This window comes from Engystomops pustulosus, chromosome 10 (assembly GCF_040894005.1).
Source record: "Engystomops pustulosus chromosome 10, aEngPut4.maternal, whole genome shotgun sequence".
Taxonomy (NCBI): Eukaryota; Metazoa; Chordata; class Amphibia; order Anura; family Leptodactylidae; genus Engystomops; species Engystomops pustulosus.
In genome coordinates this window covers 44,133,818-44,160,505 of record NC_092420.1, presented here as the reverse complement: position 1 = coordinate 44,160,505, position 26,688 = coordinate 44,133,818, and the positions used below count along the sequence as shown (strand labels likewise).

The following is a 26,688-nucleotide window of genomic DNA, read 5'->3' as shown; positions in this document are numbered from 1 at the left end:
CAAATAATTTAAAAAAAAGTGCATTGAAAATACCACGCAAACATACGTTTTAAATTAAACGAACATCAAAGCGGAGGTTTAGAGCACAAATAGGCATTTAAAAATAAGATATACCACAATACACAACATCAACAAGAATTTTTTCTCCCAAAAAATGCTAAAACAAAAACCATGCCATATTTGTTTGAGATATTACGCACAAAATAACAAAGCTCCTATTCTGTCAAAATCAATGTTTTGTTCCCAGAAATCACCATATAAAAAAGAATTATTTTATTTTATTTCTACACACTACCACATTACCACCTGTAACTTTTCAGCAAACAGCAATAAAAGGCAAAAATTGCATGAAAATCCCAAATTTCCTCTAAAATATGTACAAATCCAGAATACTTGTATAAAGAAAATATACAGGCGGTCCCCTACTTAAGGACTAAAGCATTCAGAAAGCCTCACCTGAGGTCAGAGGGGTCTGTCTGTAACTATGGGTTGTCTGTAAGTCGGGTATCCCAGATTGCAATAATCAGCTGTAAGGTGTCTTTAATGAAGCTTTATTGATAATCCTTAGTCCCATTACAGCAAAAAACTCCAATTGTCACTGGGGCCCAAATTTTTTCTGTCTGGATCTATAATTATAAAATATACAGTTTCGACTTGCATACAAATTCAATTTAAGAACAAACCTCCGAACCCTATCTTGTACGTAACCCGGGGACTGCCTGTACTTTCCTTAAAAGGTAAGATGTGAGGATAGATACCACACATGTGTATATTCACCAAAATATGTAGCAAAAGGAACGTAAAATCCACAGGGGGTGCCAAACATAAAAAATTTCACTGCACTTCACAGAGATATATTATTGTATGCTCCCTAATACAACGGTAACCCAAATTAATAACTATATATCCATATACCAAGCTAATGAGATGTCACTTTTAGATGTGTACAATAACAGAACCCTCCGCAGTTCATAAGAATTTGAGTAAGAACGTCATAACATAGGTTTAAACAATGGAGGATGGTTTGAAATAAAAACTTTATTCTGGAGCATGTGTGTGTATTTGGTGTTACATATAACTTTGTGGACAAGTTTTGGGTTGCGGTGTTAATATGTAGCCACGTTAGGCGAAGAGGATCAAATGTTCATAGTTTCGCTCAATTTTTTCAAAAAACAATCATGAAATAAAAGGCAATCAGAGAGCAGGTATGTTCTTAAATTGTTGTAGATAGGAGAGGGTTAAAAACATAACCATTACTTGATTTTATCCCTTATCAAAACTTGTAACATAAAGTCAATACTTACATTATCTGTGAGGTGCAGCAGCTCCTGTGTGCAGTACCCTCCAAATTCTCCATGCAGCCTGCCGGCTAAGAAAATGAAAAGGGGGGGGGGGCATTTTAGAGTGCTTTATCTCTGGCTCTGTGGCACCAAGAAACTTGCTTCTTTTTTTACTATGAAAGAGAAGAGTCTCTTCTTTTATATGAGTCTCAATTTGTGTTTAGAGGTCAGGAAAACTGATATATTAACTGTTAAAATGCCATCAGTAGTGTCATCAGGTCTGTGTCAGTTGTCCTGTCACTACTACCTGTTGGGGCAGCTCACAAGGATCCCATCCCAACCTTTATCTAGTTATTTCATACATTAATCATTATAAAATCATCTATTCTTTATTATGTAAATGAGGCTGTTACCCCTCCCCTCTCCTTCCCCTGCTCAAGTCTGTGTGTAATGTATAGTAAAGCATTGCTAGTGTGTGTGCTGCATCTGCTGACATTCTGCATCCTCCTTATACACATGTAAGAGACACAGACATCAGCTACACAAGTACCTGACATGTTCTGCTATAACATGGCTGCTGGAGCTGTTGTATCTGTCCTATACACACAGGCTGCAGGGGCGCCAGCACCAGGAAGTCTCACATCATTATATAGCCTCACACCATTATACAGGCTGTCAGTCAAGCACTGGGGGAGTGGCTGTGCCGCCCACTCATGAATAAGCTGGACAGCTTGAATATGCTAATGACTCATTGGACATTTCACAGATAATTTGCATACAGCTTTAGGACCTCATTGCTTAGGTTTACAGGCATGTAGAGGGACAAGGAAGGGATAGATGCAATGCTCTCTAATGGCAGTTTATGGAAATATATTTCGTTTAGGGGGTTATTTTGCCTGACAGGTAAAACTAGAATTTCTCCGGATCTATGACACCTAGGAACACAATGCTAGATTCGGTACAAAGAAGACATTCTCCTCTTCAGGACAAATGCACAGTTTACCACCCCCTAACGCTCGCCCTGCTGCCAACAACACTGCCTCATATTGAGGTATGATCGAGGCTCAGTGTAAGTGTAAAAAGGATATTTCAAGCTGATTATAAAATGACAAACCAAATTTCAGCAAAGTGGCAACTCTTGTCCACAGTACAATAATATGTCCGGCTATAACATACGAGGTTGGGCACCTCAAGCAGTGTCAGCTAAAGAGTTATCATTACATTTGCTATTTAAGTTGTTTCGTGTCATCTATTAGTTCTGTCCTTCTAAGCCCAACTACCAATACTGCAAATATGTTAGCAGTGATGTGGGGGCATAGTATGTATTCTTATTTTTTAATATCTTTTTCACCTAAGTTACAAAAGTGTTATGCCATTGTTTTTATTGATTTTATTATTTAATATTAACAGTTTCTATTTTTATCGATGTTTATTTTTAAGGACCACTTGCTATTGCCAGCTACCAACCGAAATAAAACCAGCAGGCCAAAGATGTCCATTATTTTGCCATCAACAACTGTGGATGGTAAGTATGTTCAAGTATGTTCAGACGGGGCCTGAAAAGGCTTTGACCAGGAATTTTTAGTACATTTTCATAGCTATTGGTTTATGGACTGTAGCTTGTTTTTGTGTCGGACTGTAGCTTGTTTTTGTGTCCTACCATAGGGCTCGTCAAAAGTTAAGAAATGTTGAAAGCAATTTTTTTTTTTTTAGGGGGGGGGGGTCAACATGTATAAATTAACTCAAAATTACTATTAATTATAAATTAATTTCCTACTGTGTGATAGTAATTTTGATACACAAGTAAGCTAGCGGAAAAAACCAATGGTCTCCAATGGTTAATATATTTGATTTCCATTGATGCGTTTTTTTGTGATTGTGTCATCAGTACATTGAATTTTGTGCAGAACAAAGTATTCAATAAGAATATTTAATTCAGATCTAGTGTGTGTATGTGTATATATAGAGATTGAGAGAGAGAGAGATTGAGAGATAATGATTGATTGATACCCTTCATCTGCCTGTATGACAGATAGCGTTTTTCCCAAATGACACCTCTCACTTTCTCACAATATATGTATGTACACATACACACATATCTGTGTGTGTATACATACATACACACACATATCTATGTGTGTGTATGTATGTATACATACATATATTGTGAGAAAGTGAGAGGTGTCATTTGGGAAAAATGCTATCTGTCATACAGGCAGATGAAGGGTGTGTGGTAAAAGCCCTGGATTTTTCTGCAGTAACCCAAGGGTTAATGCAGACATGTGGTAAGCAGGAGTGGTCTGTTTGGTCTATGTTGGCCTCCCTAGCATAGACACCTTTGTAATGTCCGTACGGGGCCTGCTTATTATGGAGTAGGGGTAGGCTGGTAGGGGGACTCCTACTCCATCCAGGCTTTGGTCCGGGGTATCTGTATAGCCCACAGGTGCGGGTCACAGACCTCGTTAGAGCCTGATTTAGTCTTCAGGCCAGAAGTAGTAGGTGAGGCACTACCTGGAGAGCTTGAAGGCTGGACCGTGTTCACACAGCAAAGTTAACTGAGTGCCTCCTGATATTCTGCTGGCCAAGAGCGTGTGCCGGGCAGGGTTTATTTTTGTATTTTGTATGTGCCTAAGCCAAGGGTGAATTTGTGTTTTGTGAAGGAAGTGTGAATAAACACTTGATTTTTGGACTTTAATTCTGCATGTGTCCCTGCTTCCTGCACTGCTACAAAGCATCTACCAGAGCAATTCCCCAATATATATATATATACACACACATACATGCATGCATGCATACATACATACATACATACATACACATATACATACATACACATACATACACATATACATACATACACATACATACATACATACACATACATACACATATACATACATACACATACATACACATATACATACATACATATACACACACATACACATACATACATACATACACACACACACACACTCTAGGTTACATACAAGATAGATTCTTTAGGCTTGTTGAATTTGCATGTCGGAACTGTATGTTTTTTGGTCTTGTTGACAATTGGATGTGTATATATATGTGTGTGTGTGCGCGTGTATATTTGTGTGTGTGTGTGTGTATATATGTGTGTAAATGCTTTGTTGCAGCCATGGTGGTTGTCATTTAATTCAATACTTGATAATGGGACCATTAAAACGAGGTCATGGTGAAGTGGCTAGTGGTCTTCTGCAATTTGATTAAAATGTAACCAAGAACCTTGTTTAATTTTGTTAAAATAGCCTAGTGGCAATAGAGAATTGTATGATTTGTGGATGTTTGGTTCAGATCTTTTTTAAATGTTGGTATTATCCCTAAACTATCTGTTGTGTTTCTTAGTTCATAAAGCGATTTGTTCCAAAATATTCTCTAACAATCCAGATACAGCTGTAGTTCTATGGATAATAAATTACATACATTTGTATTCTATTTACAAAAAAAAAAAAAACTTCTGATCTACTCTACTTTTTAGTTGATTGATCTTGCTGTCCTTTGAATAAAAGTAAAACCATGTTTGTGTCCAAGTAGTCTGGGATAGTGTTTTCTTCTTCTATTTAAGTTGTAATTAAAGCTGTAAAATAGGTGATGCATCTGATTGGAAATTTGTTAGATTCCAGATTATTTGTACATGGCAGAAACAAATGCCATTCATTTTAATTTAGTTGATTACCTAATTTTTATAAATTAAAAATGTTGAAATGGGTAGACTACCAGCTTGTAGCTGCCATTCCTGATTATTTTCTCCAGTATTCTCCAACAAATATAATTGTGAACAGAAGTAGCTTGTGAGAATTACCATTGCAGTTTTGTGTAAAACTTGTCTGGAATGTTAGCATCTTGTTACAGCTCTAGACCGTCTAAAATCTGACTTCCAGTCATTACCATTATTACCCCTTTGGAGTAGAGTAGTTACATTCTTCTCTTGGACTGATTACTACACTTTCTTAAATGAGTCCTGAGAAATTGACCCTTGGAAGGGATTTGATTTAGTCTTCCTTTTGAACTATGCAAACTATAGCTGAATTTCAATTATCATTCCTAAAATGTGTGTCATAAGTAAAATTCCCCACTGCCATTTTACAGCCAATAATATAATTTGTTGTATCTTAAACAGAACTACTTGAGTGGATTCTGTAATAAAACATTGTATTTCTGACAATGGGACATTGTTTGGTTTCAAGGCAAGTTTCCATGTATAGTTTTTCCCACTAATGTAATATGGGCCCAAGTTTCACATCATCGTATAGCTAGTAAATGCCTTGTGTCCTTAAGTGTGTCAAATGCTAAGCCTTTGCAGAACTGTTTGGATTGTGCAGCATTCTCTTCAAATATAGTTTTATAAAACAGTAACAGTCAAAACATATTAACCCCTTTCTGCACCTTGACGTGATACTATGTCATAGGATGCGGGTCGTTCCCGCACCTTGATGTAGTATCACGTCATGGCGATCACCCGAGCTCAGAAGCTGAGCCTGTGCGATCACCACGGGATCCCGGCAGTACGCAGTAGGCGTGATCCCGCAGTAACAGCTGGGATTGCGACTATCGCGATCCCGTATGTTTAACCCTATAGACACCGCGGTCATTGTGACTGCAGCGTCTATGGTGAATCGCCGCGACGATCGCCACCCTCAGTGCATGGCACGGAGGTGCCGATCATTGCCATGGCAACTCTGAGGCCCAATAAGGACCCCAGGGCTGCCTTCGGTAGAAGCCTGCTAGGATCGTGCTTACAGCACGATCTAACAGTGCTGATGTCAGCCTATGCAGAATGCATAGGTTGACTGTAATATGCTGCAATCGATTAGCATTGCAGTATATTACAATGAACAAGTGATCAAATGATCACTTGTTCATGTCCCACCCTGGGACAAAATAAAAAAGTAAAAAAAAGTTTTAAAAAAAAAGTGCAATTATAAAAAATTATTAAAAAAGAATAAAAGTCCCTTGAAGTCTCATCCCATGCAGTAATCCAATAAAACATAAAAAAGTGAAAATCACCAAAAAAACACAACATATTGGGCATCACAACGTCCGTTACAACCCATACAATAAAATAAAATTGTCACTGAACCCGTACGGTGAAGGGCGTAAAAAAAAAACACAAAAAAGTGCAAAAATTATGACATTTTCACATCTGACCTCATTAAAAGCGCATAAAAAGTAATCAAAAATTAACATTTACATGATACCAAGAAAAAGTACAGCTTGTCCCGCAAAAAAATAAGCTCTAAAACAGCTCTGTAAACAAAAAAATATAAATGTTCTGCCCATTGTTATATGGCGATACAAAAACAAGCAAATTTCTCACAAAATGAGTTCTATATTCTGCAAAACAAGTTAACCATGAAAAAGCCATATAAATGGGGTATCGCCATAATCATGATGACCCATAGAATGAAGATAACACATTATTGTTATGGTATGGTGAACGTCCGGCAAAAAAAAATGCTGAAAACCATAAACAAGAATTCATAATTTTTTTAACCACCACCAAGAAAGAGTTAATAAAATCTGATTATTGGCTATTGAGTCCTCCTGTAAATTATGTACCTGAAAAGTGGATCTCATCTTGCATATGTCCAAATTACAAAAAATAAACATTTTATAGCCTTTAAAATGTGACATTGCAGATCTGCTTTGAATGGCGCAGCTTCCCTTCTATGCCCAGCCATGTGCCCTTACAGCAGTCACCACCACATATGGGGAATCCTCATACTCGGGAGAAATTGGGTATCAAACTCTGTGGAGTTTTTTGTCATTTAATACTTTGTAACGGTTTAATTTTTGTCCCGAATTAATATATTGTCAAAAAAAATTACAGCTTGTAAATTACACCTCCATTTTGTTTTAACCCCTGTGAAGCATCTAAAGGGTTAACACACTTCTTAAAGTTGATTTTTGTTTTTACACTTTGAGTGGGGTAGTTTCTAAAATGGCATAATTTATGGGGTTTTACTGCTGTTTAGGCCTCTCAAAGTCAGTTAAAGCTGCGGAGGTGCCTCTAAATTAGGGTTTTGGCGATTTTCATAAAAATGAGAAAAATTGCACCCAAAATTCTGAATCTCCTAACAACCTAGAAAAGAGAGAGGATGCACAAAACCCTATGCCAATATAAAGCAGACATTCAGGAAATGTTAGTTATAAAGTTACTGGGGTGCTATGACTATCTGCCTGAAAAGCAGAACATTTTGAACTTTGAAAAATGAATAATTTTAAGAAATTTTTGCCAAATTTAAAATTTTTCATGTCTAAACACAAAATATATCATCAAAATTTTCTATTACTTTGAAGTGCAATGTGTGACGGTAAAACAGTCTCAAAATCCCCTGGATATGTTAAAGCGTCACAAAGTTATAACCTCCTATAATGACACAGGGCAAATTTTAAAAATCAGGCCAGGTCCAAAAGGTCTAAAATGGTTTAGACACAAAGGGGTTAAAGTGTGTGTGTATAGATAAACACGTGTTGGTAAATAGTCAAAAGCTGAATGGTTTTTTGTACCATGTAATCCAGTGGTTGAATAGAGACCTGAGTAGTTTAAAAAGCTTGCAATTGTCCATCACATTGTCATCATCCTTTTTTTGTTGTTGTTGTTGTTTTTACACTTCTCTGTTGGGAAATGGGGGAATTTGTAAATGTAAATGCAACTTGGTCCACCCTCGGTAGTTTAGCTGCTGTGTGCATGAGTTGCCTACTGTACCCCTTCCTGTGTAAGCAACACGTGGAGCAGGCACTACTGAAAATGTAAGCAATGTCCACGCATCCCCAAAATCAATATGCAAAAACACTTCAGAAAAAGATGGGATGCGTACAAGGGACTAGACAATAAGACAAAATTTATTTATATCAAAAAACAAATATTCACAGGACAACAAAGAATAAAAACACTTAAAAAATACAGAAAAAGATGGGATGTGTACAAGGGACTAGACAATAAGACCTCCATCAATAATTCCTCCATCACCCTTGCTAGCTCATGCTTGGGCAATCCTACATCCGCTTTTGGAGCTCTCTGTACAATGGTTTGCTTCCAAGCTGCTCAGTTGCTTTTCAAGTATTCATAAACCGTTATCTTGACGCATGAACACATGCTGGTGTTTAGGAACATGTAAAGTGTAATATTCAAGGGTTACAAATAATGTGTTTGCACGGGACAAGTTCTGTCCCAATGTACAATAAAAATGTCTATCGAAATGGACACGATGGGGCACATTTACTAAGGGACGCACGCCAGTTTTCTGTCGGGCTTTGCACATTCTTTTCTGTGCAAACTGCTTGCACATGTATTGAAGTGCCTGCACCACATTTGCGACGCATGTGACCCTTTTGTGGTGCGGCTGCACTAGTTATTATGCGCCACAAATTTCTCCACTGAAGGGGGCCTTCCAGTGCTCAGTCGGACCGGGCGCCAGATTTTACACGCAAAGTCTGACAGAAGTGTCATATGCCACATGTTAACAGTGCACCAAAAAGGGTTAAGAGTGGTGCACTCTGTCAGAGCCAGAGGGTGCCAGATTTAGGAAGAAGTAATTGTGCCCCATTAAGTTTGTTTGAGATGCAACATATTCATAGTGTGTATATAATTTTCTTCTGTAATATTATAAAATATGAATTTTTGTATTGTTATAGGCCTTGAACAGTGCATACTGCATCGTATAAGAATGCCCCTGGAGCACACAAACTCTTGTGAAGTACAAGCGCACCCCAACTCAGAGGAGTATTCCCATCTGGGCATTTACATTTTAATTTAATTTGCCATATGTAAACATTTTTTCAACTGGATGTTATTAAGAAAAAATGTTCCTGTGTGAAGATAATTTCTCATAAATGTAGCCATGTGGTCCCTTAGAAACGAGATGGCTTCCTTGGATACGACCACCTCACATTTAGGCAGCAATGGCCAGATATGTGCTATTGAGTCCTGCCTAACCACCTGGATTCAGCGTTCATTACCACAGGACGGCTGTAGGATATGCTGTAACTCCTCAACATTTCTTTGTGCAATCCCTCCAGCAGACCATATGACTACATTTATGAGGCATTATTGTCACACAGGAACATTTTTTTTTAATAACATCTTATTGAAGAAATGTATGCAACTATGGCAGATGTGAATACCCAGATGAGAATACCCCTTTAAGGACACTCAACTTACCGTTCAGCCCTGCTTACAGGCGGGCAGAGGCCCACTGTGACTCTAAAGCTCTCTGCTTTACTATATATTTATATAATATATATTTTATATCTCTTCATTTATACACTCCTCACATTTTAACTAGGATATGGCTAGCAGGATTGGTGGTATGCTTCAGTGCACACTCTGCCGTATGTATACACTGCTGGAGCAGGAGTTCTACTGGAAGCTTGTGTTAGAGATCTGGAGGAGGATATTGCACGTCTGCGAGCAATCGACAATCTTGAGAGGAGTATGCTCCTCACTGAGCCAGCAATAAGCGGGATCTCAGTGGAGGGTGGAGAAAAAAGCCAGGAGGACCAGGAGGGTAGCTGGGTTACTGTAAACAGAGGGGGTAGGAAGGGGTCCAAGAAAAGGAAGGCCAGTAGTAGAGAGCATAGGTGTGCAGGTAAGCAAAGGCAGCTAGTGGTTGTAGGGGACTCTATTATCAGGAAGACTGATAGAATAATTGGTCGCCAAGACCGCCTCAACCGAAGGGTTTGCTGTCTCCCTGATGCCAGGGTTCGGCATGTGGTGGAAAGTGTGGATAAATTACTGGGAGGGACTGGGGATAACCCAGCTGTCCTGGTCCATGTTGGTACCAATGACAGAATAGATCTTAGTTGGAGGAGCCTGAAGAATAGTTTTAAAGAATTAGGTTCAAAGCTTAAGGGAAGGACCTCCAAGGTAGCATTCTCAGAAATCCTACCTGTGTCATGCGCTACACAGAGCAGACAGCGGGAGCTCAGGGAGTTCAATGCATGGCTCAGATCCTGATGTAGAGCAGAGGAATTTGGGTTCGTAGAGCACTGGGCTGACTTTTCATTGGGGTACTAGCTGTTTTCCGCAGATAACTTGCACCGAAATGGAGTGGGGGCTGCGGTGCTGGGGGAGAAGATCCTAGCAGGGGTGGCGCAGTATTTAAGCAAGGATCGGGGGAGGAGGAAAAGGAAGACACACAAGGGGTAGACAGGTCAGAGAGGGGACCAGGTTACGTTGGTGGATGGTGAAGTGGGTGGTGTGTGGGGCACCAAGGCAGTGGATAAGGAGATCCACAGGTTACAAAACAGTGCGGATATATGTGCCATTAAAATTACTATAAATCAGATAAATAAATGTGGAAATTTAAAGTGTATGTTCACAAATGCCAGAAGTATCGCAGGCAAAACGGGCAAGCTTGAGGCTCTGGTATTAGGGGAACAGTTAGATGTTGTTGGTGTAGCAGATACATGGCTCGATGCATCAAAAGATTGGGGTGTTAATATTCAAGGTTTTACACTCTTTCGGAAAGAAAGGGCAGAAAGCGGGGGAGGAAGTGTATGTCTCTATGCCCGAAGAGACTTAAAAGCGATTGTGAATGAGACAGTGGTCTCAGAAGCGTGTGAGGAGGCTGAAACTTTGTGGGTTGAAATTCAAAACCAGGAGAGCTTTGAGAAAATTATTTTTGATGTAATTTATAGACCCCCTAACATCACTGAGGAAATAGAGGGTCACCTATATAAACAGATGGAGCGGGCTGCACAGGAGGGGACCGTAGTGATAATGGGAGACTTAAACTTTCCAAATATAAATTGTGGTCAGTGATTCTTTGTTGGACCTTGTGATTTCTAACAATGCGGATATTGTCCAAAATGTCAGTGTCCGGAAAACCCTTCTAGGCTCAACAAAATCAATGTCTACAAGGCTCCTGGACCAGAACTAACCTGATCTGCGTCTATGAAGAGGTGAGCAGATCCCTGGATGGAGGAGGGCAGTGGATATTGTTTTCTTGGACTGTCCCTCATTAACACTGTCCCTCATTAACACTGTCCCTCATAGACGCTTGATGGGTAAAAATAAGGTCTATTGGTTTGGTAGGTTTTATTTGCAATTTGATTGAAAACTTGCTGAAGAATGTATCCAGAGAGTGGTGGTCAATGATTCTTATCGGAATGGTCACCAGTTATGAGTGGTGTATCCCAAGGTTCTGTGCTTGGCCCACTACTATTTAATATATAAATGATATAGAGGTAGGAATTAATAGCACTGTGTCTATTTTTGCAGATGACACCAAGCTGTGTAGTGTAATACAGTCTATGGAGGATGTTCATAGGCTGCAGGATGACTTGGACAAACTGAGTGTTTGGTCGTCCACTTGGCAAATGAGGTTTAATGTGGATAAATGTAATGTTATGCACCTGGGGGCTAATAATCCAAAGGCAACATATGTCCTTGGGGGAGTAAATCTGGGAGAGTCCCTTGTTGAGAAGGACCTGGGGGTACTAGTAGATCATAAATTGAATAACAGCATGCAGTGTCAATCGGCTGCCTCTAAAGCCAGCAAGATCTTGCCATGTATCAAAAGTGGTATGGACTCTCGGGATAGGGATGTAATATTACCACTGTACAGGGAATTGGTTCAGCCTCACCTGGAATATGCTGTCCAGTTCTGGGCAGTGGTCCATAAAAAGGATGCCCTGGAGCTGGAGAGGGTTCAACGTAGAGCCACAAAAATGATACGGGGTATGGAGGGGTCTCAATGTGACATTGGTGGATAGAGCGAGACATGATGTATTAGATGTGCTCAATAGGATTCAGATCTTCGGAATGTGCGCGCCAGTCCATAGCTAAAATGGCCTCCTCTTGCAGGAACTGCTGACACATGAGGTCAAGAATTGTTGTGCAATAGGAGGAACCCAGGGCCAACCCCACAAGCATATAGTATATGCATATGAAATCATGGAATCTGTTTCTAACCATTTTTGCAGACACGTGCACATTTGTGGCCTTCTGGAGGTCATTTTACAGAACTCTGGCAGTGCCCTGTTCCTCCTTGCACCAAGGCGGAGGTTGCGGTTCTGCTGCTGGGTTGTTGCCCTCCTCCAAATAGTACATCTTCATTTTTATATAGCACAATCCACAGCACTTTACAAATAATTTCTGAATACAGAAACAATGCAGTAAAGTAAATAAAACTTTTTACTTTTATTTGTGCTTCATCAAAATAACACAATATAAATGACAATTGATACATACTGTTGCAGGGTTGACTATACTGTCTTTATTTGTAAAGTTTCAAGCCAAAAAGCTACATATTGCTCATCACTCACTGCCTAATAGCATGAATACCCATAACCATCTCTCCAAATAACATGCCTGTATTACCCATCCTGCCATTTTTTATATTTTTGTATCCCTTTTTAGACAGTGTTATCAATCAGCAGGAATATGAAATCATGATGCAAATAGACTGTGAAGTTCTGGACACTCGAATACTGCATGTAAAGTCTGCAACTATCCCTCCATTCCTTAGAGAGCATCAAGAGAACCAGACCAGTTCTTATTACAATTCTGCCCCTGCAGGCTCTGAGCCTGCCAATGTGGTAAGCACCATCTCTGAGTCCTCGCTCTAAGGAAATAAAATGACTCTCATGTTCCTAGATGAAGAATCTCCTCATTAAGTAGAAGGTGCAAGACGGAGGTAATGGATATGTGGACAGTATTTTATCTTTTTCGATATGTTGGCAATAACTTATTTCTCATCCCTACAAGTATCGTATGTATGAAAGACAACAGAAATTATAAAGCCACATCTTTGGACAACATTATGGTTCACACATGACAACAATAATAGTTCATCATTTACATCACGCAACATAATGCAAACAACATTTCAAAAAAATTTTAATGAAAAATTTGTTTTCTTTTTTTTTAATGGTCTGAAAATTTTTTTCATATCTCTTACTTGCAGGCAATTAAACAAAAATTACATTTTTAAATGGCGTTGGTATATTATGTCCATTGAACAATTGGTTATCCTAAAATGTATCTTCCCTTTTCAAAGTGAACATTTTATAGTGTGGATTTTTAAATACTGTACAGGACTTGTTAACGTGTCAAGTTTTTGGAGATGACTTGGTCTTCATAGTGAATATCATTGTATAACCTGACAAACACGTTTTGCTGCCTTCTCCTGTATATTATTGTATATGGCTGTGTATCCTGCTGTTTCTGTTCTTGCACTTTATCAGTTTATATAGGATAGTATGTGTATGGAAAAAACTGTATTAGTATATATTGATTTTAAGATAACCTGTGTATTAGGCTGCATTCACTCAAATGTGAATAGACGTCCGTCTATTGTGCCCGGGCTCAGTACAGTGAGTGCAACAAGTGCTCACTGTTCTGAGCCTGGGCTGCTAAAAAGATACGTGCTCCATTTTCTATTTTCTATGGAAAGTGAGAGAGAGCAGCACTCACCTTTCCTCTTCAGCGTGACTGATGTGTGAATGCAGCGTTAGGTGAAGGATCTTTTCTGTTTTAAATGTAGCTAATTTACTAGAGGGTGAGCTAAGCCGCAACTGCATGGCTCGGACACTTAAACAGATAATAAAGCAATGTTTTCTTGGTATACTCTAATGTTGTGGGTTGAGCAGACCACACCGAACCATTATTATAAATATAAAAACCCCTTCAGATTAGATAAACAAATTGAAACCAACCAACTTTAACATAATGTTTCCATGGCTTTTGCTTTCTGATGTGATTCAAGGTGACCTGTGCTACATCTGTAATTATGTAACCATGTTGTAAATTAAGACATTGTCAGGCCTATTTCATACTGATGTACTCTGGGTCAAACTGGTGGACCAAGGGCCCACCAGTGAAATTGATTTTGGGGGCCCACCTATTGCTACATAGGAACATTAAATGTACCATATACAATCAAGTATAAGCAAAAAGATGTGATGAAAAAACCTAACTCGGTTTATAGTAGAGTCTATTAAAAAAACTAAATTTGTACCCACCTCCGGACACCCCCCGGCAGTGCCTCGTTATTTTTAATTGATGATCTGTGTCTCCCAGCAGTACCTTACTCTCGTGATGACGTCGGCTGCTTTCTGACTTTATAGTGTGTGCATCCCTATGGGAACACACTATGATGTCAGCAAGCAGCTGACATCATGACGCAAGCGATGGCACTGTGCGGGGGACACGGAGCCGAAGCATCAAAGGAAAGAAAAGGACCCTAAGGGGGCATCGGAAGGTGGGTACACATTTTATTTTTTTCTTATAGGCTGGGCATTAATAGGGGAGGGGCTTCAGGCTGTATACTGGGGGCAGGGGCTTCAGGCTGTATACTGGGGGCAGGGGCTGCTGGCTTTCTCCTGGGGGGGCAGGGTCTGCTGGCTATTTCCTGGGAGGGCAGGGGCTGCTGGCTATCTACTGCGGGGGCAGGGGCTGCTGGCTCTCTAGTGGGGGGGGGGCAGGGGCTGCTGGCTATCTACTTGGGGGGGCAGGGGCTGCTGGCTATCTACTTGGGGGGGCAGGGGCTGCTGGCTATCTACTTGGGGGGGCAGGGGCTGCTGGCTATCTACTTGGGGGGACAGGGGCTGCTGGCTATCTACTTGGGGGGGCAGGGGCTGCTGGCTATCTACTTGGGGGGGCAGGGGCTGCTGGCTATCTACTTGGGGGGGGGCAGGGGCTGCTGGCTATCTACTTGGGGGGGGCAGGGGCTGCTGGCTATCTACTTGGGGGGGGCAGGGGCTGCTGGCTCTCTAGTGGGGGGGGGGCAGGGGCTGCTGGCTATCTACTTGTGGGGGCAGGGGCTGCTGGCTATCTACTTGGGGGGGCAGGGGCTGCTGGCTATCTACTTGGGGGGGCAGGGGCTGCTGGCTATCTACTTGGGGGGGCAGGGGCTGCTGGCTATCTACTTGGGGGGCAGGGGCTGCTGGCTATCTACTGGGGGGGCAGGGGCTGCTGGCTATCTACTGGGGGGGGGCAGTGGCTGCAGGCTATATATTAGGCTATAGGTTTTCCCAGTAGTTTGTGTTAATATTAGGTTTTACTCAGGATGGCTTATACTTGAGTATAAGCAGTACAGTACATTTTTAGACCACACTGAAAAATTGAGGGTCCCCTCCCACCCCACCCCCCTCTCTTATTGTGGCCCTTCTCTTCTCCCCCCTCTTATTATTGCCCCCTTTGTATTTACCCCTCTTATTATGTGCTTATTATGGTATTTCACTCTCTCCACCATCTTTTTCTCATTGTGGCCCTTTACAATCTTGTCGGCCCCTCATTTTCTGTGCCCCCTCTCATTTTTCCACTTTCTTGTGGCCCCTCATCTCTCTCTTTTTAATGTGGTCCCCTCTTATCTCCCCATTATTTTGTGGCCCCCCTCACTGTGTGTGGCCCCCTCTCCTCTTTGGAAAATAGTTAAAAAAAATAAAAATTAAAAAAATAAAAAAACAAACACCACGTACCTCAGCAGCTCCTCTTCTTCTGTGCTGCTGCATACATCAACCAGGCAGGCGATGACATCATCATATTGCGCCTGCCGACCTGCTGTACACAGCAGCAGAGAGGCACAATGATGATGTGGAGAGCTCATAGCTCTCAGAATCTATCATAAATCTAATCTATCAGAATCTATCATAAAACTTACAGATCATTTGAATGCTAGTACATAAGCTCCAGTTGCCTAGTTGTAGGCAGATATCTTGTGCCAGTTTGTGACTTTTGACGGCGTAAAAATGTGGTATATGAAGTGTTAAAAATGCAAAGTAAGGTGCAACAAGTTCCTCTCTATTCTCTATGAAATGGCACTTAAATTATGACAAAAGTCATAAGTATGAGACGTTGCAAGTCATTAATGTTTCTTGAACATCTGGCGCAATGATGAGGAGCAGCTCATCCTGTTACCTGTCTGACAGCTACTACACCTGAATGGGGCCCATAGTTGCTTAAATACACTGTATTTTTTATTTTATTTTTGATCATGCCGAGTTCCTATTTAAGGAATTCAGGAAACAGAGGATCTAAAATATTTTATTTGTATTTCAGAAATGGTCCATTTGATATTGCCAAACTTTACAATATATATTTTTATCATAAAGTGCTGTTTTGCCCAATGTACTCTCCTTTTTTTCATGCATTTATCACCGTCTAAATTATATTCTCCTTTGCAATCACACAAACCTCATCCAGAGCAGGAGAAGCTGCTAAGAAACATAATACTTTACTTTATAGCATTTACCTTACAGAGCTGAATAATTGGTAAAATACTATCCAGGGCTGTTTAGATACCTCTGGGGGGGAGACATTTATCAGTGCTTCTAAGCCAGTTTTCTGTAGTGCCTGTGTATGATAAGTGTACCCCTTTGTGTCTATCAACTTTGTACATACTTCAGAACTGCTTTCTGAATGTGCTCACTCCTTGGAAACTGACCTGTGTACTGGTCACATCTCGCAGACTTAGAAGAGTGCAATGAACAGGAGTACTGACATCCTGGTGAAATATGCAAGAAGTTCCTGCTTGCCAGTGGATACTGATACTGTCTAAAAAAAAAAGACACCTACCCACTGCACTGTGCTCAGTCAATGAGATCTAATAAGCACACTGTCCAGTTTTACCGACCCAGCATATTTTGTGTGCATCTGGTCTATTTTAATCATACTGAGGTAGAAGGGAAGGAAAAAATTGTGCAAAACAATGTTTTTTTTAAAGTTAGCTTAACTAGTATCACTGCACTGCAGGACAATGGATTAAATTTTGTTACCTGTTAAAGAACTGCTTAGCTTTAAAGTAAGATTGGCTTTAAAAATAACGTAGGCATAAGGTGTGAGTATTTTCTGGGCTGTCCATGTAGAAGAATATTACTCAAGATCCACTGACCCATGAAAGCTGAACAGCTTGGTCATGGTGAAATAAGACACCATGTGCTCACCACATCGTGACAGGCAAAGACCTCTGTGGGGGCCGTGATCTGGCCTAAAATTGTAGTTGTATGGGCTCCGTCCACCTTTAGACAAAGTTTATGTATTTTTCCTCATGAAAAGTACAAAGGTCAGCTCACATATTACTGCCAATCACATCAATAGTAACTTGACATGTATTTTATACATAATGCGATACATTAAAAATGCCTCCTAACCACATACCTGTGTACGTAATATCCAAACAATAAATACTTTACCTCACATTGTACTAAAAGATCTTTTCAATGAAATCATATGGTTTCTCATGCCTCCATTGAGAATATTTACTACAACAATTTTATTTTAAGTTTAGTGGTTACATTTTAAGTGACATTACAGTTGTATGGTCTTTATTAATGCTACTTCCTTTTTGCATTTTTGGCAACATTTTGTTTTTTTTTTTACATTTTGTATGTTAAAACTAATAAACTTGCACTGTATTTGTTCAACCACTTAAATCTGAAGAAGTTATTTGTAGCTATTTACGCAGATGGTTGTGTTTCTTGTGTTTTCGTTGAATAAAATTAATCTCCATTAATCTGTCTGGATTATTTAATTTTTAATATAAAATCTTTCATATACAATACATAGATGTCCAAAAATATTTGTAAAAGTAGATGGTAATTAGTAGAAAGACCATGTTTATAGGGTATTCCCACGAAGACAAGTTTCTTAAATATACTGAGGATAACAAAATAACACACTCTAATACAATGTTATCGACAAATACAGCATTTCACAGATATAATTCCAACCTATCTAAACACTTTCAGTTGTCCCTGATTTCCGAACCTGTATGTTCTGAATTGGGGTCAGGGAAGTCGCATTGCTTTCCTGTCTGACACTGCATGAGCTGAGCCACTCTATGCCTCTAGCCCCCACTTCCTCCCGGCAAACTACACATCACATCCTAAGGAGAGAAAAGCTACAGGCAGATAAGTTCTTTATTCTAGGGAAGGGGAGGGAGGCACATCAGATCTAACAGTGTGTTGTGGAAGAGATATGTAGCAGTGCTGACAGTGTGTCATTGTGTCTGTCTATTAAGCATGTCATGGATCTCATAATTTTCTGTCTCATCTCTTTTTCTTGGTGTCAGATACTAGTACAATGCTGAGAAACTAAATGAAAGTGTATATAACTCTGTACCCTCATAATCTAACCACATTTTCAGCTCTCAGAACTAGATGGATAATGGGGCAGATTGATCAAGCTGTTTGAAAGTCAGAATATTTCTAGTTGTCCATGGCAACCAATCACAGCTCCCCTTTAAAATATGAGCACTGGTCAAATGAAAGCTGAGCTGTGATTGGTTGCCATAGGCAACTAGAAATATTCGGACTTTCAGATGGCTTGATAAATCTGTCCCAATGTGTCTGCTTAGAGAGTCCCCGTCCACACTCTGGGATTTTACACTGACCATCACTAAGTGATAGAAGCTAAAGCAGCAATTAAAATTGTAAAGTAAGGTGGTAAAATGATCTTTACTGTGTAAACATTACTAAGGGATTGGAATTTGAGAATTTTCTTTTATGTGGAAACCCCTTTAAAACTGCTGCTGTTTTTCAGGAAAGAGACTCCTTGCATCATTTATGCATTTAATGTTCTGTGACTCCCTGACCAACCACTATAGTCTGAAAAAGCTGCTAGAAGGACTTGAGGGAATAGAATATTTATATGTGTGAATGTAATGACAATGTAGATGTTATATAATATAACAGCAAAATAATACATTTATTGTGGTAGATTGTAGAAATTCAAAGGAAACTTCCATACTCTGCTAGGCAGCCTCTACAGTCATGGCCAAAAGTTAATTTTTCCAAAGTCTTCTTCATCACGTTTTATAATGGCAATTTGCATATGCTCCAGAATGTTCTAAAGAGTGATCAGCTTAACAGCAATTAATTGCAAAGTCAATATTTGCCTAGAAAATGAACTTTTCCCCCAAAGCACATTTCAACTTCATTGCAGGTCTGCCTTAACAGCAGCTAACATCGTTTCAATGATTGCTCCATTAACACAGGTTTGTGTGTTGATGAGGACAGGGCTGGAGATCAATCTCTCATGTTTAAGTAAGAATCACACCATTTACATTTAAAAGCAGGCTGGTGCTTGGCATCATTGTTTCTCTTCTGTTAAACATGGTTATCTCTAAAGAAACCCGTGCAGTCATCATTGCACTGCACAAAACTGGCCTAAAAGGGAAGAGTATCACAACTAGAATGATTGCACCTCCGTCAACAATCTATCGCATCATCAAGCAATTCAAGAAGAGCGGTTCCATTGTTGCCAAAAAGGCTCCAGGGCGCCCAAGATGGACCAGCAAGCGCCAGGACCGTCTCTTAAGTGTTTCAGCTTCGGGATCGGGCTACCAGCAGTGCAGAGCTTGCTCAGGCATGGCAGCAGGTAGGTGTGAGTGCATCTGCATGCACTGTGAGGCGGAGACCCTTGGAGCAAGGCCTGGTGTCAAGGAAGGCAGCAAAGAAGCCATTTCTCTCCAGAAAAAACATCAGGAACAGACTGATATTGTGCAAAAGGTACAGGGAGTGGACTGCTGAGGACTGGGGTACAGTCAGTTGGTGATCAACAATGCCTTACCATAAAGCAAAGATGATAACTAAATGGCTCAGGGAACAAAACATAGAGATTTTGGGTCCATGGCCTGGAAACTCCCCTTATCTTAATCCCCTTGAGAACTTGTGGTCAATCATCAAGAGACGGGTGGACAAACAAAAAAAACAACAAATTGTGACAAAATGCAAGCATTGATTGTGCAAGAATGGACTGCTATCAGTCAGGATTTGGTCCAGAAGGTGATTGAGAGCTGCCAGGGAGAATTGCAGAGGTCCTGAAGAAGGGCCAACACTGCAAATGTTGTCTTGCTGCATTAACTCATTCTAACAGTCAACAAAAGCTTTTGTTACTCATAATATGATTATAGAGGTAGAAAACAGGATGTGAAACCACGCTTCTCAGAAAAAGATGCCCCCGACCACGCGTTTCGGGGGCGTAATGCTCCCTCCTTCAGGTCCATACAAATGTACAGGGTTCTGGTTAAAAATACATGATTATAAAATTTTGAGACACAACAAATCCATAGTGGGACGGTATACATATATTTAGCATAACCCATAGTGCATGAAAGGATAAAAACTGTTTCCTTTAAAAACTTATTTCTATAGTATTTAGACGTTACATCATATGTTGACTTCTACCTGCAACCTTATGTTAAAGCCCTTCCCACATATCTCCGGGACTCCTCCCAGGTAATTACAGTATTGGAACATTTCCATTGGGACACCACATTCAACTTACTGACGATGGACGTGACTGCATTATATACCAACATTTCCCACGATCAGGGCCGGTTCTAGACGAAGTGGGGCCCTGGGCAAAACTAAAAGTGGGGCCCAAAAATAAAACTATTTTATGACCAGTCACAGTCAGCAAGAGGCTCCCTTTAGTATGGTAAAGCAAACTATAATATGGAAGAATTTTATAGGAGATAGATAGAAGATAGGGATATTTATGGGAAGCACGGGGGTGCAGTAGCGCCTTGTATCGCTGGTCAACATCTGCAAAGACTTTGTAAGTTCTCTCTGTGTTTGCGTGGGTTTCCTCCTGGTCCTCCTGTTTCCTCCCACAAAAATTACTGGTAGGCTGATTAGATTGTGAGCCTTATTGGGGACAGGGACTGATTTGGGAAGCTCTGTGCAGCGCTGCGTAATCTGTGTGCGCTATATAAATAAAGAATTATTAATTATAATTATGATAGAAGATAAATATGAAAGATTATAGAGTTTTCTAGATGCAGAACTTTAAAATAGATGATATATACAGTAGATGGATATGAGAGGTAAATACAGTCGAAAAGAAATAGAGGATTTATTAGTAAATAGAGAAAAAATGAGATATATAAATGGTCAGATTATATGAGGTAGATAACTAGACAGATAGATATATGGACAGGAGATATGTAGACAGGAGATAGATGATAAGCATCTTCACCTGGGAATTCAACCAAGGGCATTAACTCTTTCACTGCCCGGCATGTCTAGATATTTTGTTGCGTTATTGACCAGAGCAATTTTTACAATTTTGACGTTTAAAAATAAAATAAAAATTACAGCAAAAAGAATTAAAGGAAACCCAACAAACCACATATTTTCTGAAAGCAGACACTTGCCCCATTTTCAAAATTGCATTAAAGAGTTTATAGACATAGGAGCCTTCATGCAATTTTAAATCAACCTGAAACATTATATAAAAAATGCTTGAAATTTGACTTTGATGGCAAAAAATGTGCTCCAAACAGAAAATATTTACCTTCACATCTCCTAAATGTAGTAGATGGACATGTGTAGAGTTCACAAATGTCCTATATTGATAAGTTCACATAAATAAATCCACATAATATCACTAAAACTGTATTAACCCCTTAAGGACGCATCCATTTTACAGGTAAGGCTCAGTCCCATTTTTTGGATCCTGCGTCTCTTTATATGGTTATAAACACTGTTACTTATCAAAGGGATTCTGAGACTATTTTTTCCCCACATGTGGTACTTCATTTTAGTGGTAAATTTTGGCTGATAAGTTTTGCGTTTATTTACAAAAAAAAGAAAAAAATGATGAATTTTTAGAAAAATGTGCCATTTTCGAAATTCAAAATCACAGCGTTTTCAGGCAGATAGATTTACCACCTAAATAACTTGCCGAATAACATTTCCCATTTGTCTACTTTACATTTTCATAATTTTTGAAATGTTTGAGTGTTACCATTTTGGGGTTGGTATCACCTATTGTTGAAAATTTAGGAACTTTTTTTGAGGTCTTGAGTAGAAAAGCATCAATTCTGTACTGGATTTTTTACTTTTTTTTTTCTCGTGTTCACCGTATATCCTAATAATCCTGTTATCTTTATTCTATGGGTCGATACGATTACGGGGATACCAGACATGAATATTTTTTCTTATGTTTTACTAAATTTGCCAAATAAAACCCTAATGTGGGGAAAAATCTATCATTTTTGCATCGCCGTCTTCCAAGTGGCATAACATTGTTACGTTTTTGGCTACAGAGCTGGTTGATGGCTTGTTTTTTGCGGGACATGTTGTTCTTTGCAACAGTATCATTCTGGAGTACCTATGTTTTGTTGATCACTTTTTATTGCATTTTTAGTGGGATATAATAGGTAAAAATCATAATTTTTGGCGGGTTTTTAACGTTTTTTTTACGGGTTAAATAGTTGTTTAGTTTTATTCTATGGATTGTTACGGACGCGGTGATCCTACATATGTGGGGTTTGTGTTATGATTTAGACTTTTTTGAGCGTTATATGTCTCTTTATATGTTTTGGGGCTTATGGGCATTTTTTGTGATTTATAAAGTTTATTTTTTATTGATAAACATTTTTTTTTACATTTTTTTACTTGATCCACCATGGGATATGAACAAGCAATCATCTGATTGCTTGTTCATGATAATACTCTGCAATACTGATGTATGGCAGGGTATTAGCAGTGCCAGCCTATGCAGATGCATAGGCTGACACTTTGCCTTTAAGATGACGTCACAGACGCCATCTTAAAGGCACTGCCTTCGGGCTTCTCTGGAGTCCCGATCGGACCGCGGGTGTTAGCCGGGGATGTCAGCGGTAGATTACCCTTGAAATCCCGCGGCTAACTATGCCAGTTTGGCTGCTATGCAGCGCTGAACCGCCTTCGTCTCTGTGCAGTAGCTGTACTGCGCTGAGCGCTATTCGCGGGACTCGGCGCAGTACAGCTACGCCGCAGAGCGCTAAGGGGTTAACTAGATATCTGCTTATGAAATAAAAGGCAATAAGAGAGAAAGTGTGTTCTTACATAGTTCTGCATGGAGAAGGGTTAAAAACATGAACATTAGTTGATATTATCCTTCTCAAAATGTAGTAACATATAAAGTGAATATTTCCATTATCTGTGAGGTGCAGCAGCTCCTGTGTCCAGCAAATTCTCCCTGCAGCCTGATGGCTAGGAATCTGGAGGGAGAGGGGACCTTTCAGGGGGGCTGTATCTCTGGCACTGTGACACATAGAACCTACCTTCTTTTTTCCTATGAAAGAAGAGTCTCCTCTTTTATATGAATCTAAATTTATCTTTCTAAGTGTGAGGAGAACGGAGATAATAACTGTTAAACTGCTGTCGGGAGTGATTTTTATATATAAAAATGGCACCTGATATTCTCACTTTAAACCTGAATATCTCTGGATCCATAGCACCTAGAAACAAAATTCAAGATTCATTTGAAAGAAGAGAGTTTCTCCTTTCAGGGGGCCCTGGGCAATTGCCCACTTTGCCTACCCATAGCGCCGGGCCTGCCCATGATTTGGGCACTAGAGCAGTTCAAAACACACTCCAAAGAGACCCCCTTTTACCTACAGCTCAAGCAGATTTCTTAATCCAGAGCATCAAATTCATACTTGAACACAATACTTTTAGCTTCCAAACGCAAGTGTTTCAACAAAAGAGAGGTACGGCCATGGGGACTCGGTTCGCACCAAGTTATGCAAACATCTTTATGGGCGAATTCGAGTCCCGGTTTATCCTTAACAACCCGAAGTACACCTCTAAGATAAAACTTTTCAAGAGATATATTGAAGATCTCTTTATCGTCTGGAAAGGAAACAAAGAGGAAGCAACCGACTTCGTCAATACAATTAATCAAAACGACTGGGGCATCGCCCTCGCATTGAATTTTTCCACTACTCAGATTGAATTTCTTGATCTATTAATATCTACAAACACCAACAGGAATGGCCTCGTCACAAGCACATATTTTAAATCTGTCGATGTAAATAGTTTTCTTGATTATACCAGTGCGCATTACAGGAGTTGGCTAAATAATGTCCCCTATAGTCAATACAAGCGCATTAGAAAAAACTGCTCAGAAGATTCCACTTTCAAAGAGCAATCAAAAATCCTACAGAAACGATTCAGAGAAAAAGATTACCCCAAGGAGATTCTGAAAGATGCTTTCAAAAAAAACCAGAAACTCTTCCAGAAAGAATGCCTAGCCTCCAGAGAACAACAGGCCTCGGCCGACAACAAAACATTAAATTTCAACACTACATGTACCTCAGATCACAAACTACTGAAATCAGCTCTAGCCAAACATTGGTCGATTTTAACCAAAGACCTTTACCTGGCCAAAAACATCCCGGCAGGACCCCGGCTAACTTATAGAAGAGCTCCTACTTTAAAGATCATATTGGCACCGACCAAACCACAAAACCAAAAAACATCCAAACAAAAAACCTTACAAAACACTCTGTTCCCAGAATTGAAGGGAAGCTTACCACTGTAGTAATACTAGGTGTCTAACGTGTGACATTATGCTACATCGCACAAAGTTCTTCACCTCAGTAGCTACAGGTGAACGCTTTGAAATCAAATCCTTCCTGAACTGTGCTTCCGATTTTGTATTTTATTTATTACAGTGTCCATGCACCTTACAATATATAGGCATAACCATCCAAACTCTGAGGACTAGGATGAATACGCACCGGAACAAAGTGAAATCGGGCTTTCAACTGCACAGTGTCTCGAGGCACTGTACCTCACACCACGACTCCAACTTCAGTGTCCTCACTTTAACCCCAATAGAGCAGATCCCCAAAGATCATCCTGACCGCTACAGACAACTGATCAAAAGAGAGAACTATTGGATTTTTAAGTTAAATACTATGTCCCCATATGGACTAAATGAGACATTAGAAAGGGTCTAACTAACATCTCTTTCCCCTTTCCCATCATCATCATCTATTCTCTATTGTACCACTAACATCATTTTACTAATTTTTTTCTACCCACCCTTTTCTTCTTAATTCATCCATAAATTAAAACCATCTCCCTGCCAGCCACTACCCCGTTCCTCTCCTCCCCCCCCCCTCAATCACATAGCAATTTCAGCCTTACTCATACAATACAACAGAGCGCCAAGTTCCATCATCACCGCTTTATGCACATACGCGAGTCATCTACCCTCCTGCGCATGCGCGAGATTTTGGCGCATAAAAAGCCGACAGCGGGAGACGCGATCACACATCGCTCCCGACTGTATCAGCATCCTTTAGTAAGTATAGCAGCTCCATCCACAAGCGACCTAACAGTAAGTTTGATCTAACCTACCACCTTTTTACATAGGCACTTTCCTCTTCCTCCGGACCAACTTCCAACTAACCTTGGCCGCGCTATCCTTAACCCCTTCATTCCCGGGGTAGGTCCATACTTCCTCATTACCATAAGACCACATGCCTGTTACAACAAATAGGCTAATCTATCACTTTCCGCCATACCTAGATAACAGTATCATCTTATAAAGAGGATCAAATACCCCCAATATCCACACAGGAAAGCATAGGATCACTCTCGGGTCAGTGCTATTTGCCTATTAAACCCTTCTCCTATCACAACCTTTTCTTATGCTTTTATATTTATATTTATTTGTGCGCATGTATCGTTATATGTCTTATACACTTTTACACTGTCCTTTTACCTTTGACTATGGATATGGGATATGCTAAATATATGTATACCGTCCCACTATGGATTTTGTTTTGTCTCAAAATTTTATAATCATGTATTTTTAACCAGAACCCTGTACATTTGTATGGACCTGAAGAAGGGAGCATTACGCCCCCGAAACGCGTAGTCCGATTTCGAAATAAAGCATCTTTTTCTGAGAAGCGCGGTTTCACGTCCTGTTTTCTACCTCTATGACCATTGGCTACTATCCCAGCTCAAGCTTTGCCAGGATACTGGACGACGCAGCTTAATCTCAGCACCATCCACCACTTGGAACCCCTGGACATATAACACCGTATGATTTCACCATAATATTGATGCGCTGTGTATTTTTGTCTCATGTCATGTCTCATGTCATAATATGATTGCACTTGTATTTCTGTATGTGATAAAAAAGCATCTGACAAACATACAAAAAAAAACAGAGGGCAAGAGATCATGTGAAAATATAATACTTGTGTCATTCTCAAAACTTTTGGCCATGACTGTAGAAGACCATTCCAGTATTTACTGGCAATACTATAGAGTTGAGGGTAAGGAAAAAGGGTTTTGTATTGCTGTCTGTACAGACTTTTATTTTTAGAGGGGTTGTATTTAAGTTAGTTACCAAATAAACAAAACCTCTGCACTACCTGGACACAGATTGTTTTCGAGGCCAGATCAATGGGAAAACCAAACAGTGGAAGTGCTATTGGTGTGACACAGGTGTCTATCTGTATCAATAGAATTGGATAGAATATAAGAAATACACCAAGCACCAATTCACACTGACTTCGGAAAAATGTTGAAAATTTTAATCGTTGTAACCTCTGTACATAAAAATTAGTATATAATCTTGTTCTAAGAGTATTGTACCACAACACTTCACACACCATACATAAAATAAATTAGAGTACAT

At 39.9% G+C, this 26,688-nt stretch overlaps 1 protein-coding gene across 2 annotated transcripts in view; it reads left to right on the top strand.

Annotated features, from left to right (window-relative positions):
• The window catches only part of ATF6 (activating transcription factor 6), a 274,539-nt gene extending 259,921 nt beyond the window's left edge, over positions 1–14,618 (top strand). For both annotated transcript variants that reach the window (XM_072128529.1, XM_072128530.1), the window contains 2 exons: positions 2,721–2,805; positions 12,673–14,618. In XM_072128529.1, coding sequence (XP_071984630.1) covers positions 2,721–2,805; positions 12,673–12,881 — 294 coding nt within the window. In that variant the 3' untranslated portion in view covers positions 12,882–14,618. The remainder of the gene's footprint in view (positions 1–2,720; positions 2,806–12,672) is intronic.
• Positions 14,619–26,688: the final 12,070 nt, after the last annotated feature.